Source organism: Coregonus lavaretus (assembly GCF_964263955.1).
Source record: "Coregonus lavaretus genome assembly, chromosome: 6".
Taxonomy (NCBI): Eukaryota; Metazoa; Chordata; class Actinopteri; order Salmoniformes; family Salmonidae; genus Coregonus; species Coregonus lavaretus.
In genome coordinates, this window is record NC_139993.1 from 37862516 (window position 1) to 37875362 (window position 12847).

At 43.6% G+C, this 12847-nt stretch overlaps 1 protein-coding gene across 4 annotated transcripts in view; it reads right to left on the reverse strand.

Annotated features, from left to right (window-relative positions):
- Window positions 1-12847, reverse strand: part of LOC311131452 (AP-3 complex subunit delta-1-like) — a 34986-nt gene that overhangs the window by 15157 nt on the left and 6982 nt on the right. For 2 of the 4 annotated variants that reach the window (XM_084164460.1, XM_084164458.1), the window contains exons 12-23: window positions 12592-12737; window positions 8088-8236; window positions 7510-7740; window positions 7112-7346; window positions 6829-6974; window positions 6368-6521; window positions 6079-6150; window positions 5796-5871; window positions 5342-5529; window positions 4104-4177; window positions 2750-2918; window positions 2502-2639 (exon numbers count right to left, since the gene is read on the reverse strand). In XM_084164460.1, coding sequence (XP_084020586.1) covers window positions 2502-2639; window positions 2750-2918; window positions 4104-4177; window positions 5342-5529; window positions 5796-5871; window positions 6079-6150; window positions 6368-6521; window positions 6829-6974; window positions 7112-7346; window positions 7510-7740; window positions 8088-8236; window positions 12592-12737 — 1778 coding nt within the window. Of the gene's footprint in view, window positions 1-2501; window positions 2640-2749; window positions 2919-4103; window positions 4178-5341; window positions 5545-5795; window positions 5872-6078; window positions 6151-6367; window positions 6522-6828; window positions 6975-7111; window positions 7347-7509; window positions 7741-8087; window positions 8237-12591; window positions 12738-12847 lie in introns of all 4 variants that reach the window. The other 2 variants (XM_084164459.1, XM_084164457.1) reach the window with 1 other exon arrangement.

Consider the following 12847-nt stretch of genomic DNA (forward strand, 5'->3'; position numbering starts at 1 on the left):
GGAGGAAAAAGGGGGTACTTGCAAGCCGAAGAACACCATCCCAACCGTGAAGCACGGGTGTGGTAGCATCCTGCTGTGGGGGTGCTTTGCTGCAGGAGGGACTGGTGCACTTCACAAAATAGATGGCATCATGAGGAAGGAAAATGATGTGGATATATTGAAGCAACATCTCAAGACATCAGTCAGGAAGTTAAAGCTTGGTCGCAAATGGGTCTTCCAAATGGACAATGACCCCAAGCATACTTCCAAAGTTGTGGCAAAATGGCTTAAGGACAACAAAGTCAAGGTATTGGAGTGGCCATCACAAAGCCCTGACCTCAATCCTATAGAACATTTGTGGGCAGAACTGAAAAAGCGTGTGCGAGCAAGGAGGCCTACAAACCTGACTCAGTTACACCAGCTCTGTCAGGAGGAACGGGCCAAAATTCACCCAACTTATTGTCGGAAGCTTGTGGAAGGCTACCCGAAACGTTTGACCCAACAATTTAAAGGCAATGCTACCAAATAATAATTGAGTGTATGTAAACTTCTGACCCACTGGGAATGTGATGAAAGAAATAAAAGCTGAAATAAATAATTCTCTACAATTACATTTCACATTCTTAAAATAAAGTGGTGATCCTAACTGACCTAAAACAGGGAATTTTTACTAGGATTAAATGTCAGGAATTGTGAAAAACTGAGTTTAAATGTATTTGGCTAAGGTGTATGTAAACTTCCGACTTCAACTGTATCAACAACATTGTAATTACTCTACAATGCTAACAGAATTGACAAGAGTGAAAAGGAGAATATAAATATTGCAAAACATGCATCCTGTTTGCAACAAGGCACTAAAGTAATACTGCAAAAAATGTGGCAAAGCAATTAACTTTTTGTCCTGAATACAAAGTGTTATGTTTCCGGCAAATCCAATACAACACATTACTGAGTACCACTCCATTTTTTAAAGCATAGTGGTGGCTGCCTCCTGTTATGGGTAAGCTTGTAATCGTTAAGGACTGGGGAGTTTTCAGGATAAAAAAATTAACAGAATGGAGCTAAGCACAGGCAAAATCCTAGAGGAAAACCTGGTTCAGTCTGCTTTCCACCAGACACTGGGAGATGAATTCACCCTTCAGCAGGACAATAACCTAAAACACAAGGCCTAATCTACACTGGAGTTGCTTACCAAGAAGACAGTGAATGTTCCCGAGTGGCCAAGTTACAGTTTTGACTTAAATCTACTTGAAAATCTATGGCAAGACCTGAAAATGGTTGTCTAGCAGTGATCAACAACCAATTTGACAGAGTTTTAAGAATTTTGAAAATAATAAATGGCCAAATGTTGTACAATCCAGTTGTGCAAAGCTCTTAGAGATTTACGCAAAAAGGCTCTAAGCTGTAATCGCTGCCAAAGGTGTTTCTACAAATTATTGACAGGGGTGTGAATACTTATGTAAATTAGATATTTCTGTATTTCATTTTCAATACATTTGCAAACATTTCTAAAAACGTGTTCACTTTGTCATTATGGGGTATTGTGTGTAGATGGGTGAGAAAGAAAATCTATTTAATCCATTTTGAATTCAGGATGTAACAAAATGTGGAATAAGTCAAGGGGTATGAATACTTTCTGAAGGCACTGTATGTTGTTCTATAGAATGCATAAAAGTAACTGATGATTTAAGCATATGTACTTTGGATGGTGCCCATATTGATAGTGTCCCTGCTTATAAGTACACTATATATACAAAAGTATGTGGACACCCCTTCGGCTAACTCAGCCACACCCATTGCTGACAGGTGTATAAAATCGAGCACACCGCCATGCAATCTCCATAGACAAACATTGGCTGTAGAATGGCCTCAATGAAGAGCTCAGTGACTTTCAACGTGGCACCGTCATAGGATGCCACCTTTCCAACAAGTTATTTCGTCAAATTTCTGCCCTGCTAGAGCTGCCCCGGTCAACTGTAAGTGCTGTTACATCTAATGGCATTAATGAAATGGCAGCTGCATTCATATAGATGATGTCGCCACAGTCTATGACCGTTAGGAACGTCGACTGAATAACCTGCTTTCTACTATTTAGCGAGAGGCATGACCTAGTTCTATAGAAGAAGCCCATTTTTATTCTCAGCTTCTTAGGTAAATCAGCTTTTAGTTTTCTTGCACCTTATTTGTGGAACAATCTCCAACATTTTCTTAAATTTGATGTTTTGGTGCCTCTAGGGCAATTCAGAAAGCTGATTGAGGGCCTTATTACTGATGAATGTGTTTGATTTTTATGACCTTGTTTCTTTCTGCAAAAGTATTGTATTTTCAGCTGTATGATGCTGGTGTACAAAACCGAAAGTAAAAGACGCAAAAGTGAAACTTACAAACGGGAAGCATAGAAATAGTGTACATAGAACAGATCTAACTCTTCTTAGACTTGCTTTCTATGTGAATTTGGTCGGGTCGCCCAAAAATATATTGTCCCTGTATAAAAGGTAGTCCCTCCCTTTGTGACATCATACCTCTGGTGTGGAGGCAGGAGGCGGGGCTGCCACCCCCTTGGTCTCTTCTGGTTGGATAGGCTCCTCTGACCCAGCGCCCATAAGATCCTCCCCTTCCTCTTGTTTGTGTTTTTTCTTCTTCTTCTCCTCTTTACTCTTCTACAATGACAAAAAACACAATCCTCAAGTCAATAATGTCTCAAATACTAGGGAAACAGATGTCAAAAATATATAAAATATTTTTTAAATAAATAAAGATGGAGCCGAACCTTCCTGTCCTTATCCTTTGTCTTCTTCTTCTCCTTCTTCTCCTTTCCGGTCTTCTTCTTGGGCTCTGGAGCAACCTCCACCCCCTGCCCGTCCTCCATGGGGCTCTTGAGGACCTCGTCGGGACGGTGTGACCTGACCGGCAGCTTCTTCTCGCTGTCTGCCAGGGGCCTGAGAGCACAGAGAGAAGGAGACACACTGATAAAACCACAGCCCTGGGTGTGCATGGGGATTCTGGTCAAACCAGAGCCATTGGCTGCATCTCAATAGTCTTAACTAGTCTCCTTTCCTTGTCTCCTTTCCTCCATGACCACTAATCTGGCTGGAAAGGACAGGTTAAAAGCAGCATGGTGGACACCTATCCAGTCCTTTCACTTATCAATGCCAGTGACAGAAAGGAGATTAGGAAAGGAAGCTAGTTGAGACAAAGTCATCCACTCCACTCAGGTGCACGACATCTCAAACACAAACCTTCAAAGCCATTCCTCAGGCACAGTTGGTGGGTCAGGAGGGACACCCCCATTAACAGGTTTATCCAATAACTAGCGATTAACATTATGTTGAAGAAGACCAATGAATTGGGTGAGGATTTGAAATAAAAAGAGCAGCACAGTAGTCATCCAGGAGTAGTACTGGTGATTGAGTTATGACTTCAGAAAATCAGTAGCTCCACTGAGAAATCTATTAACTATCTATAAACTCTCATCACATCAATCTGTTTATTTGGTGAGAAGAGCGCATTTCTTCAGCTCCTGCCACAATAACAGAGTTTTGTATGGAGGGAATGCTGATATTCTGAAGTGAGCTTGTAGAAGGTTTCAAATGGAGTAGGGGTGAGTGGGAGAAAATAGTGTTGTTGAACACTGGGATCAAACTTCAAACTGTAAAGTCACGTCATGCCCAAACGGAGAGAGAGAGAAATAATCAGATGAAGAGAGAGAGTAATGCTGTTAGTGGGAGGGGGCAGGCGAGAGAGAGAGAGAGAGAACAGCAGATCAGTCAGTTTAGTATGCAGGCCCAGACGGGGCCTCTCCTGACACTGAGAATGTACTCACCTGCGAGATGCTGCCAGCAAACTGCCCGGGCAAGGGGACAGAGAGGTGTGTGTGCGCATGAGAGAGAGAGAGACAGAGGGTGATAACCACAGAGCAGAGCACAGCACAGTGAGCGGGAGTGTGTGAGGATGGAGAGGGCCAGGGCAGCACTAGCACCAATCTCTCATCAGTGGTGCCAGGGAGATATTATACACCCCCACAGAGTATATAATAGCACAGCCTGGTTATATAGCCTGCTGTTTCATACTAATCCATTAGCGGACATCTGTAATACAGAGAGGTCAGTGATGAGTGAACTCACTTGTCCAGGTCGATGTTCAGAGCTTTGTGGGGATCGTTGGGATCTTTGTCGTCGTCATCACTGGGTAAGGCATTCTGAGACAGGAAGAGAGTAGAGTTAGTGACAGTGCAAAATAATATCCTTGCATTTAATATGAAATTAATGTGAATTACCACTCAATATAACCACAAACGTATTATGGCTTCTTGACCTGAGCCCCTTTCATGAGGTTTTGGGCTCTCTTTTACCTTACATTCCTATATGAAACGCTCTGAACTAGAGGTCTTCACGGATCCACCTGTATCCGAATATCCGAGACCCGATCCGGAATTCTAAATAATATCACGGGTCTGGGTCAGATCTTATATGATTGTCACGGGTCTCTGTAGGTGTAATCTTAACTGACTTGTCCAGAAGGGCCCGTACAGATCCGAACGTGACTGCTGCAGTAGAGAGAGAGAAATGTTATAATTTATGCTGCTGCCCTTTACTTTTCACCAGAGTGGAGCATGTAGCTTGTTGTTGTTGCTGGCCAATTATAAGTCATCAAAGTGGCAATAGGCTACAGTCATAGAGCCTCCGTGTGTGGCAGAAGTTAGGAGATAAATAATCATTGGAAGATGGAATTAAAAGGATGGAATTAAAAGAGAAAGGAGAAGGATAGGCTACAACAACCAAGAGCTAACAGGTAGGCTGCTACTTAATATTCTGAATGGAGTTGTTATTTGTAACTGTAGAATGAGAAAGCGCATGCACTGCAGTCTCAATTAGCCTAGCTAGCTAACGTTAGCTAGCATAACTAGCTAACGTTAGCTAGCATAACTAGCTTCTTCCGGTTTGATCAGTCAAGACAGGTACTATGTACTCATATTTGATGATAAATAACCTAGCTATGGCAGCTATTAGTCTACTATAGTGCGAGTGGGCATGTTGGTTGGTTTCTGTCTCTTGTCTCTCCCTCCCTGCTCCCCGTGTCAGTCGCTCACTCCCCCACCTGCTAAAGCGGCACCTCGCTCTCCCTCCTCTCCCGCTTTATCAGCTTTGGTTAATAAAGTAGCTTTAAAAAACTACTTTTCTGCTGCTTCCATCACTCGGATCGGACCGGGTCTGACCAGATCTATACGGAACGGGTCTCTATATTAAACAAATTAATTTATGCTTTTCGAGTCCGGGTAGGAAGGCCCAAGGTCCATTTCGGAACAGGTCAACTTTTGGATCCGCGAAGACCTCTACTCTGAACACCATGTGTAAGCCCCTACCTCTGGCATCTCCTCAGTGACGATGTCCACCATGTGTGCAGGGGTGATGTCCTCCTCGCTCTCTGGGACAGAGTCCCCCCTCCTCCGGCGGCCCTTCTCGCCCTTCTCCCTCCTCTGCTTCTTGTCCTTCTTCTTCTTGTCTGCCTTGTTTTTCTCCCGACGCTCCTCTTCCAGCTTCACATACTGATCTGACATTGGCATCCCTAAACCAAACGGGAGGGAGAAAGGAAGAGAGAAAGCGAGAGAGAAGGAAGGAGAAAGAGTGGTTAAGTTTTGTTACAGAGAGAGATGAGAGAGAAAGTGGTACAGTAGAGGGGTTAAGTTATGACACAGAGGCGAAGAGAGAAAGAGGGAGATGGGTTAGGTTTGGATACAGAGTCCTGTCTACAGGACCACTGACAGACACTGTACATTGAAATCGGTAGTTTATAATCTAGTGGCCAGAGGAACTGACCTGGGACCTTAAGAGGCACACTGAGGTCAATCTGCACCACTGGAATGTGTTCCACACCAACACCATCCTGGTACACCTGCACACACACACACACACACACACGTCTTACACACAGGAACTATAACACAGGGATGTGAATGGCATATACCACAAAGGCTCCTAGTCCATTAAAATTATCATATTTAGATGGAAGTATATTCAAATGTGTAATTAATTACATTTCTGCAAGAGTCAGGATAATACATAAGACTAGCTGCTGATTGGGTAATGATGCTCTGCGTACCTTCTGAGAGGAGGGGGAGGCCTTGATGTAGAAGGGGTTGTTGGCCTGCTCTGCCTTCCTTACCTCTCTCCTCTGGAGAGAGAAACAGCATCAATTCAGTCATATGAAAATTATAGTGTGTTTATATTATGGTTGAGTGGTGTGTACCAGTGTACCTCTTCGGTGTCTGATTGTTTTAGCATCACCAAACATTTAACACCAGCAAAAGATCAACTGATGAAAGAATTGATGAGCTTGTATATCAATATGTATACAGCAGTGATTGTCGTCTTCTACATTTCCCTCTTACCTTGGCCAGTTCCTTCTCGTCCACCTCAGTGTAGCGTGGCTTGGTGTGTCTGGACTCCTCCTTGGCAAACACAGCTTTGCCCTTGGACTTCCTGCCCTCATCTTCAGACTCACTCCCAGACGGAGGCTCGTTGATCCACGCATCCAGGTCCAGACTGGAGGCAAAACAAAGATAACACATTCTCACCAGCTGTACTGTTCAATAGGGATGTGTTTAGTGCTTTATTATTATCACTAAGTCTCTGTTGATGTTGTGTATGCACTTTATATATGACTCATCATAGACTGACATTCAGTAGTCTGCAAGACAGACTGTAAAAAAACAAAGCTACTTTGCAATATCTAAAATTGTGTAATGGGCTGTATAAAGTAGTCCTATAAAAAAAAAGATGTAATGTTGTGTATCACTATAAGCTTCATTTAACAGCACTGTGAGTAGAAGAGAGCAGCAGGCAGACTGACCCTTCAGGAACAGGCACTTTCTTCTGTGCCTTGGGGGCCACAGGGTTGAGCTCCCCAGCAAACAGAGCCGTCACCTCCTCAGCCACCTCCACGTCCTTCTGCTGCAGCTTCTGGATATACTTCACCAACTGCAAGATGCATGAAGCCTGGGGAGGGGAGAGGGTGGGGAGTGAGGGGGGCGGTCAAAGAGAGATGCATAGTGAAAAGGGTATTTTCCTTTCAAACGGCCAATAGCCCCCAGAGGTTAACTAAGGTTAGCTGTGTGAGGCCCTGTGTGACTCACCCTCTCTTGCACCTCCAGGTTGGAACTCTGGACAAACAGAGGCAGCCTGTCGATGAGCAGCTGGCTGGTCTCCTGGGCCACCGTGCTGTCCGCTGGCACCCCCTCCTGGCCGCGCAGCACCGTGGCAAACAGCTTGGCAGCGTTCTGCACGTACACGGCCTGGATGTGGCCCGGCAGGGTGGCCACCTTGGGCCGCAGCATGGCCTCCAGGGTCGCCATGGGATCCTCCAGGTGTCTGGGGGAAGATGGAGGATGGTACTGGATGAGAGATAAGCCAACAATATAGGGCTGAACTGGCCTGATGTTAGCTAGTTTGATTTAGTGGAAAACAGTCTCGCAAAAAAGTGTGGTGTGTGTGTGTGTACTCTTGCAGAAAAGGAATAAATATGAATACATACTCTGAGAACTCTCCACAGATCCAGGCGGCAGCATAGAGCACCTCACAGATGCCGTTGCGCTGTGTGTTGCCGGTAAGCAGGTGGGCGTTGTCCAGCAGAGTAGCCATCTGGGCCACAGCAAAGGCTCGGATGGCCTTGACCCGAATGGCCACGTCCAGCATCTGGGAGGCAATGAGGTGGCCGTGCCGCGTGCCCTCCAGACGGGTCAGCTCCACCAGGATACTGATGTACCTGAGAGATGGACACAGGACAGAGACAGTCAGACCGATGTACCTCAGAACAGGTGAGATGAGGTGAGTGGAAGGTAGGCCCCTAAATGGTAGGTCATCCCAAAAAAACCTTTGTGAACTATTTACAAATAACTTACAAAAATACATATAAGTAAGAGCAGATCAGCCTATAGAGTACAATACACCAAGACACATTACTTCAACGAATTGACTCAGTCTTTCAACGCTACTTGAGACACACAGAGAGACTCATGATCACAGAAAGTATGAGTTTAAAAGTGTGTAATGAAAGTACGCATCTAAAAGAATCCGAGACAATTATAGGCCCCGCCAGTAAGTTGTACTGACCATTCAAAGTTAGTGATGTACTGGTAATTGCTCTGGCTGCAGATGTCGATGATCTTGGTGAGCAGCTCATCTCGGTAAGTGGTTCCCTCAGCCTTGTCCACGTGCAGCATCAGCTTCTTCACTATCTCCATCAAGTTCTTCTTGGACACCTGGGAGGACACAAATAGTCAATGAGAAACAGAGCCATGGGGGCATCAGAAACTGTACTGTGACCAGTACATACTATGACGGTGGATATTGCTTGTCCGCCTGCCGCTAACTAGGGGTGTAACGGTACACATATTCGTACCAAACCGTTCAGTGCAGGGACCTCGATTCAGTCCGCAATGTGAACCCGAATGAATACATAAAAATTAAATTAAATAAATAAAAACACTAGGTCTATAGGCTATGCCTACACCGCATTGTAGGCCTATGCCTCGAGTAAATCTGATCTGAAAAAATATTTCAGGCTATTCTGTTAAAAACAACTGGAGCCTATGCGCACGTTGTAAACGACATTTAAATCTTAATTGGCACATTTCAAAACTGTCCTTTTGTGAGGCGCAGCCGGAAACTAGTTCTGAACTATGGCGAGTGTTACGGGTCGATAAACCAGAATTGGAGGATCCTCAATCCTCGTCTCCAGTTTGGGAATATTAGATTACAACGGCGATGGACAGAGTCTGGGATCAAACGTTAACAGTATGTCGCCACACTCAATGAGAATAGCCTATGCAGCAGCCTGCAGAAATCTCAAATATGTTACACATTTACGCCGACATCACCCTAGTATACCTGAGCAAGACGGAAACTCAAAAGAAACACAACATCGTCCCCCCTCTGCATTAAAGCAGCCCTTGGCAGCTGATTCTGACCAGGCCAAAGAAATTACAAGCGCGATAAGTAGGCTTTCTATATTTTTTACAGTCGGATATGCGCCCATTCTCGGTGGTTGAGAATAGGGGGTTTCAGCACATCGTGAAAGTGCCCGAGCCACGTTACGAACTTCCGTCTTGCAGTCTTGCACCCACTTCAGCAAGCAGGTATTACCCGCTCTCATAAGCAAGACAAAAAGTTTACATTTTCTATGAATTGGCTCTCGACCTTCACCTCTCCCGAGTCCGTAGGGGATTTGCAGCGATGGGACATGACCAATTGGATATCATGAAATTAGGGAGAAAAAGGGGTAAAAGTACCACAAAAAAAAAAAAATTCTAATAACATTTCGAATGCTTAAGCAGGACAGGAAAATGGTCCAAATTCACACACTTATCACGAGAACATCCCTATTGATCTGGCGGACTCACAAAAAATAAATGCTTTGTTTGTAAATTATGTCTGAGTGTTGGAGTGTGCCCCTGGCTATCCGTAAATAAATAAAATACAAGAAAATTGTGCCATCTGGTTTGCTTAATATAAGGAATGTGAAATGATTTATACTTTTACTTTTGATACTTAAGTATATTTAAAACCAAATACTTTTAGACTTTTACTCAAGTGGTATTTTACTGGGTGACTCACTTTTACTCGAGTCATTTTCTATTAAGGTATATTTACTTCTACTGAAGTATGACAAATGGGTACTTTTTCGACCACTGACAAGCATGATAGCTGTCCTTTTAGTTTATGATTGACGCAGCTTGTTGGCCATCAGTCAATCAGCATTTCTCAACAAGTTCAAATCACATGAATGCATTGGTATTTACGATTTCACAACTGGTAAATTCCCACCACCCACATGGTTACAAACGCAGCATCAGTGGAAACTTGAGGCCCAACATAACAATCCTGGCACAACAGATAATGCCAGGAACATTGTGAATGCTCTACATTGTGAATGGCATTTAATGTAATTAATTTAACCGTGACCCCAAAACCGCAATACGTACCGAACCGTGGGTTTGGTGAACCGTTAACCGCTAACTCTAGCAGGCTTGTAACTGTGTGTACATGTCGCACGTGGCTAGTTGAACCCCAAACTCTTCATTGTGACAATGCTGAAACATTAATCCACGGGCGAGTCAGTGCCACATTACATGAAATAAGAGCAGGCTATGATGTGAAATAGGCTTTTAGAAGTAACGTCTTTCTTTTATTACATATAGTTAATACCATCTTTGTGCTTATCAATGCACACAGCACCTTTTTACCCATTCCTATCCAAATAATTTTTGAATGTCAGACGTTTTACTCTGCGTGTACTTTCAAATACATCCTGTCATTACTAAATATGTAATGTGATAGGTATTTTAATATGACAATTTAACAAAAATAAAATATATATTTTTTACCAATTTTTTTTTTTTTTTTTTTTTAAATCGGTCATCTTCCTCAAATGAAGGGCAAGATGATGATGTTTGCGAGAGAATCTGATTTCACTGATCCTCAATTTACGGCTCAGACTAACTAGATTTATTCAGGATAAATTGAGTTAGACCTGAGTTAGCCTTCACCGGAGCAGGTTAGTTCTAAAGCATTCGTTGCCATAGAAATTCACCTACAGTGCTATGAAAAAGTATTTGCCCCCTTTCTAATTTTCTCTACTTTTGCATATTTGTGATACTGAATGTTACCAGATCTTCAACCAAAACCTAATATCAGATAAAGGGAACATAAGTGAACAAATAACAACAATTACATATTTATTTCATAAACAAAGTTATGCAACACCCAATTCTCCTGTGTGAAAAGTAATTGCCCCCTTACACTCAATAACTGGTTGTGCCACCTTTAGCTGCAATGACTCCAACCAAATGCTTCCTGTAGTTGTTGATCAGTCTCTCACGTCGCTGTGGAGGAATTTTGGCCCACTCTTCCATGCAGAACTGCTTTAACTCAGTGACGTGTGGGTTTTCAAGCATGAACTGCTCGTTTCAAGTCCTGCCACAACATCTCAATTGGGATTAGGTCTGGACTTTGACTAGGCCATTCCAAAACTTCCAATTTGTTGCTTTTTAGCAATTTTCATGTAGACTTGATTGTGTGTTTTGGATCATTGTCTTGCTGCATGACCCAGCTGCGCGTCAGCTTCAGCTCACAGACGGATGGTCTGACATTCTCCTGTAGAATTCTCTGATACAGAGCAGAATTCATGGTTCCTTCTATTAAGGCAAGTCGTCCAGGTCCTGAGGCAGCAAAGCATCCCCAAACCATCACCACCATGCTTGACCTTTGGTATGATGTTCTTACTGTGGAATGCAGAGTTTGGTTTTCGCCAGACATTTCTGGAACCATGTCGTCCAAAAAGTTATACTTTTGAATCATCGGTCCATAGAACGTTCTTCCAAGAGTCTTGATGATCATCCAGGTGCTTTTTGGCAAACTTTAGTCAACTTTCTGGACGAGATGGGTCCCATTATGCCTGGCGAAAACCAAACACTACATTCCACAGTAAGAACATCATTCCAAAGGTCAAGCATGGTGGTGGTGGTGTGATGGTTTGGGGATGCTTTGCTGCCTCAGGACCTGGACGACTTGCCTTAATAGAAGGAACCATGAATTCTGCTCTGTATCAGAGAATTCTACAGGAGAATGTCAGACCATCCGTCTGTGAGCTGAAGCTGAAGCGCAGCTGGGTCATGCAGCAAGACAATGATCCAAAACACACAATCAAGTCTACATGAAAATTGCTAAAAAGCAACAAATTGGACATTTTCGAATTGCCTAGTCAAAGTCCAGAGCTACTCCCAATTGAGATGTTGTGGCAGGACTTGAAACGAGCAGTTCATGCTTGAAAACCCACACGTCACTGAGTTAAAGCAGTTCTGCATGGAAGAGTGGGCCAAAATTCCTCCACAGCGACTTGAGAGACTGATCAACAACTACAGGAAGCATTTGGTTGGAGTCATTGCAGCTAAAGGTGGCACAACCAGTTATTGAGTGTAAGGGGGCAATTACTTTTTCACACAGGGGAATTGGGTGTTGCATAACTTTGTTTATGAAATAAATGAAATAAATATGTAATTGTTGTGTTATTTGTTCACTTATGTTCCCTTTATCTAATATTAGGTTTTGGTTGAAGATCTGATAATTCAGTATCACAAATATGCAAAAGTAGAGAAAATTAGAAAGGGGGCAAATACTTTTTCATAGCACTGTAGCTAAAAGGTGAGCCAATTTTATGTTAGCGGTTATCCCGAGTTGAACTCAGAGTTGTCCAAAGTTACCTCGCTAACTCCTCAAACCAGGTAGGTAGTATACCCCTCTGGGAGGCATTAGGCTATCAATAGAATCAGGGAGGTTCTTAAGCTAAAGGCATTTCCCCTTGAGTAGATCGAAAAATGTTGTATTGACCGGAGAGGTGCAGTGAAATGTATTGTTTTACAGGGTCAGACTTAATAGGTTGGCGCCCCTGGAGCAAATTAGGGTTTAGTGCCTTGCTCAAGGGCACAGACAGATTTTGTTCAACTTGTCAGCTCGGGTATTCAAACCAGCAACCTTTTCGGTTACTGAGGTGTGGTGAAGACATGGGGTTAGGGTAAGTGTGTTTTCGATGACAACGTGCTATGACAGTTATCCGCACCATGCCGTAGAGCAGGTCTAGAGCCCTCAGGCGGATGGACTCGTCCTTGTCGTCCAGACACTGCAAGATGAGGTCCTTGTGGGACTGGACAGACTTGGGATGAGTCTTCAGTATCTTGGACATGGCCAGCAGGCCCAGGTACTTCACTATGAACAGAGACAACACACTCAGTGGCCAGGGCACTATACACTGGGCCTTCTACTCTACTTCCCTACGCACTAGACTAGAGGTTCTGCACTATGGAGACTGTACTACG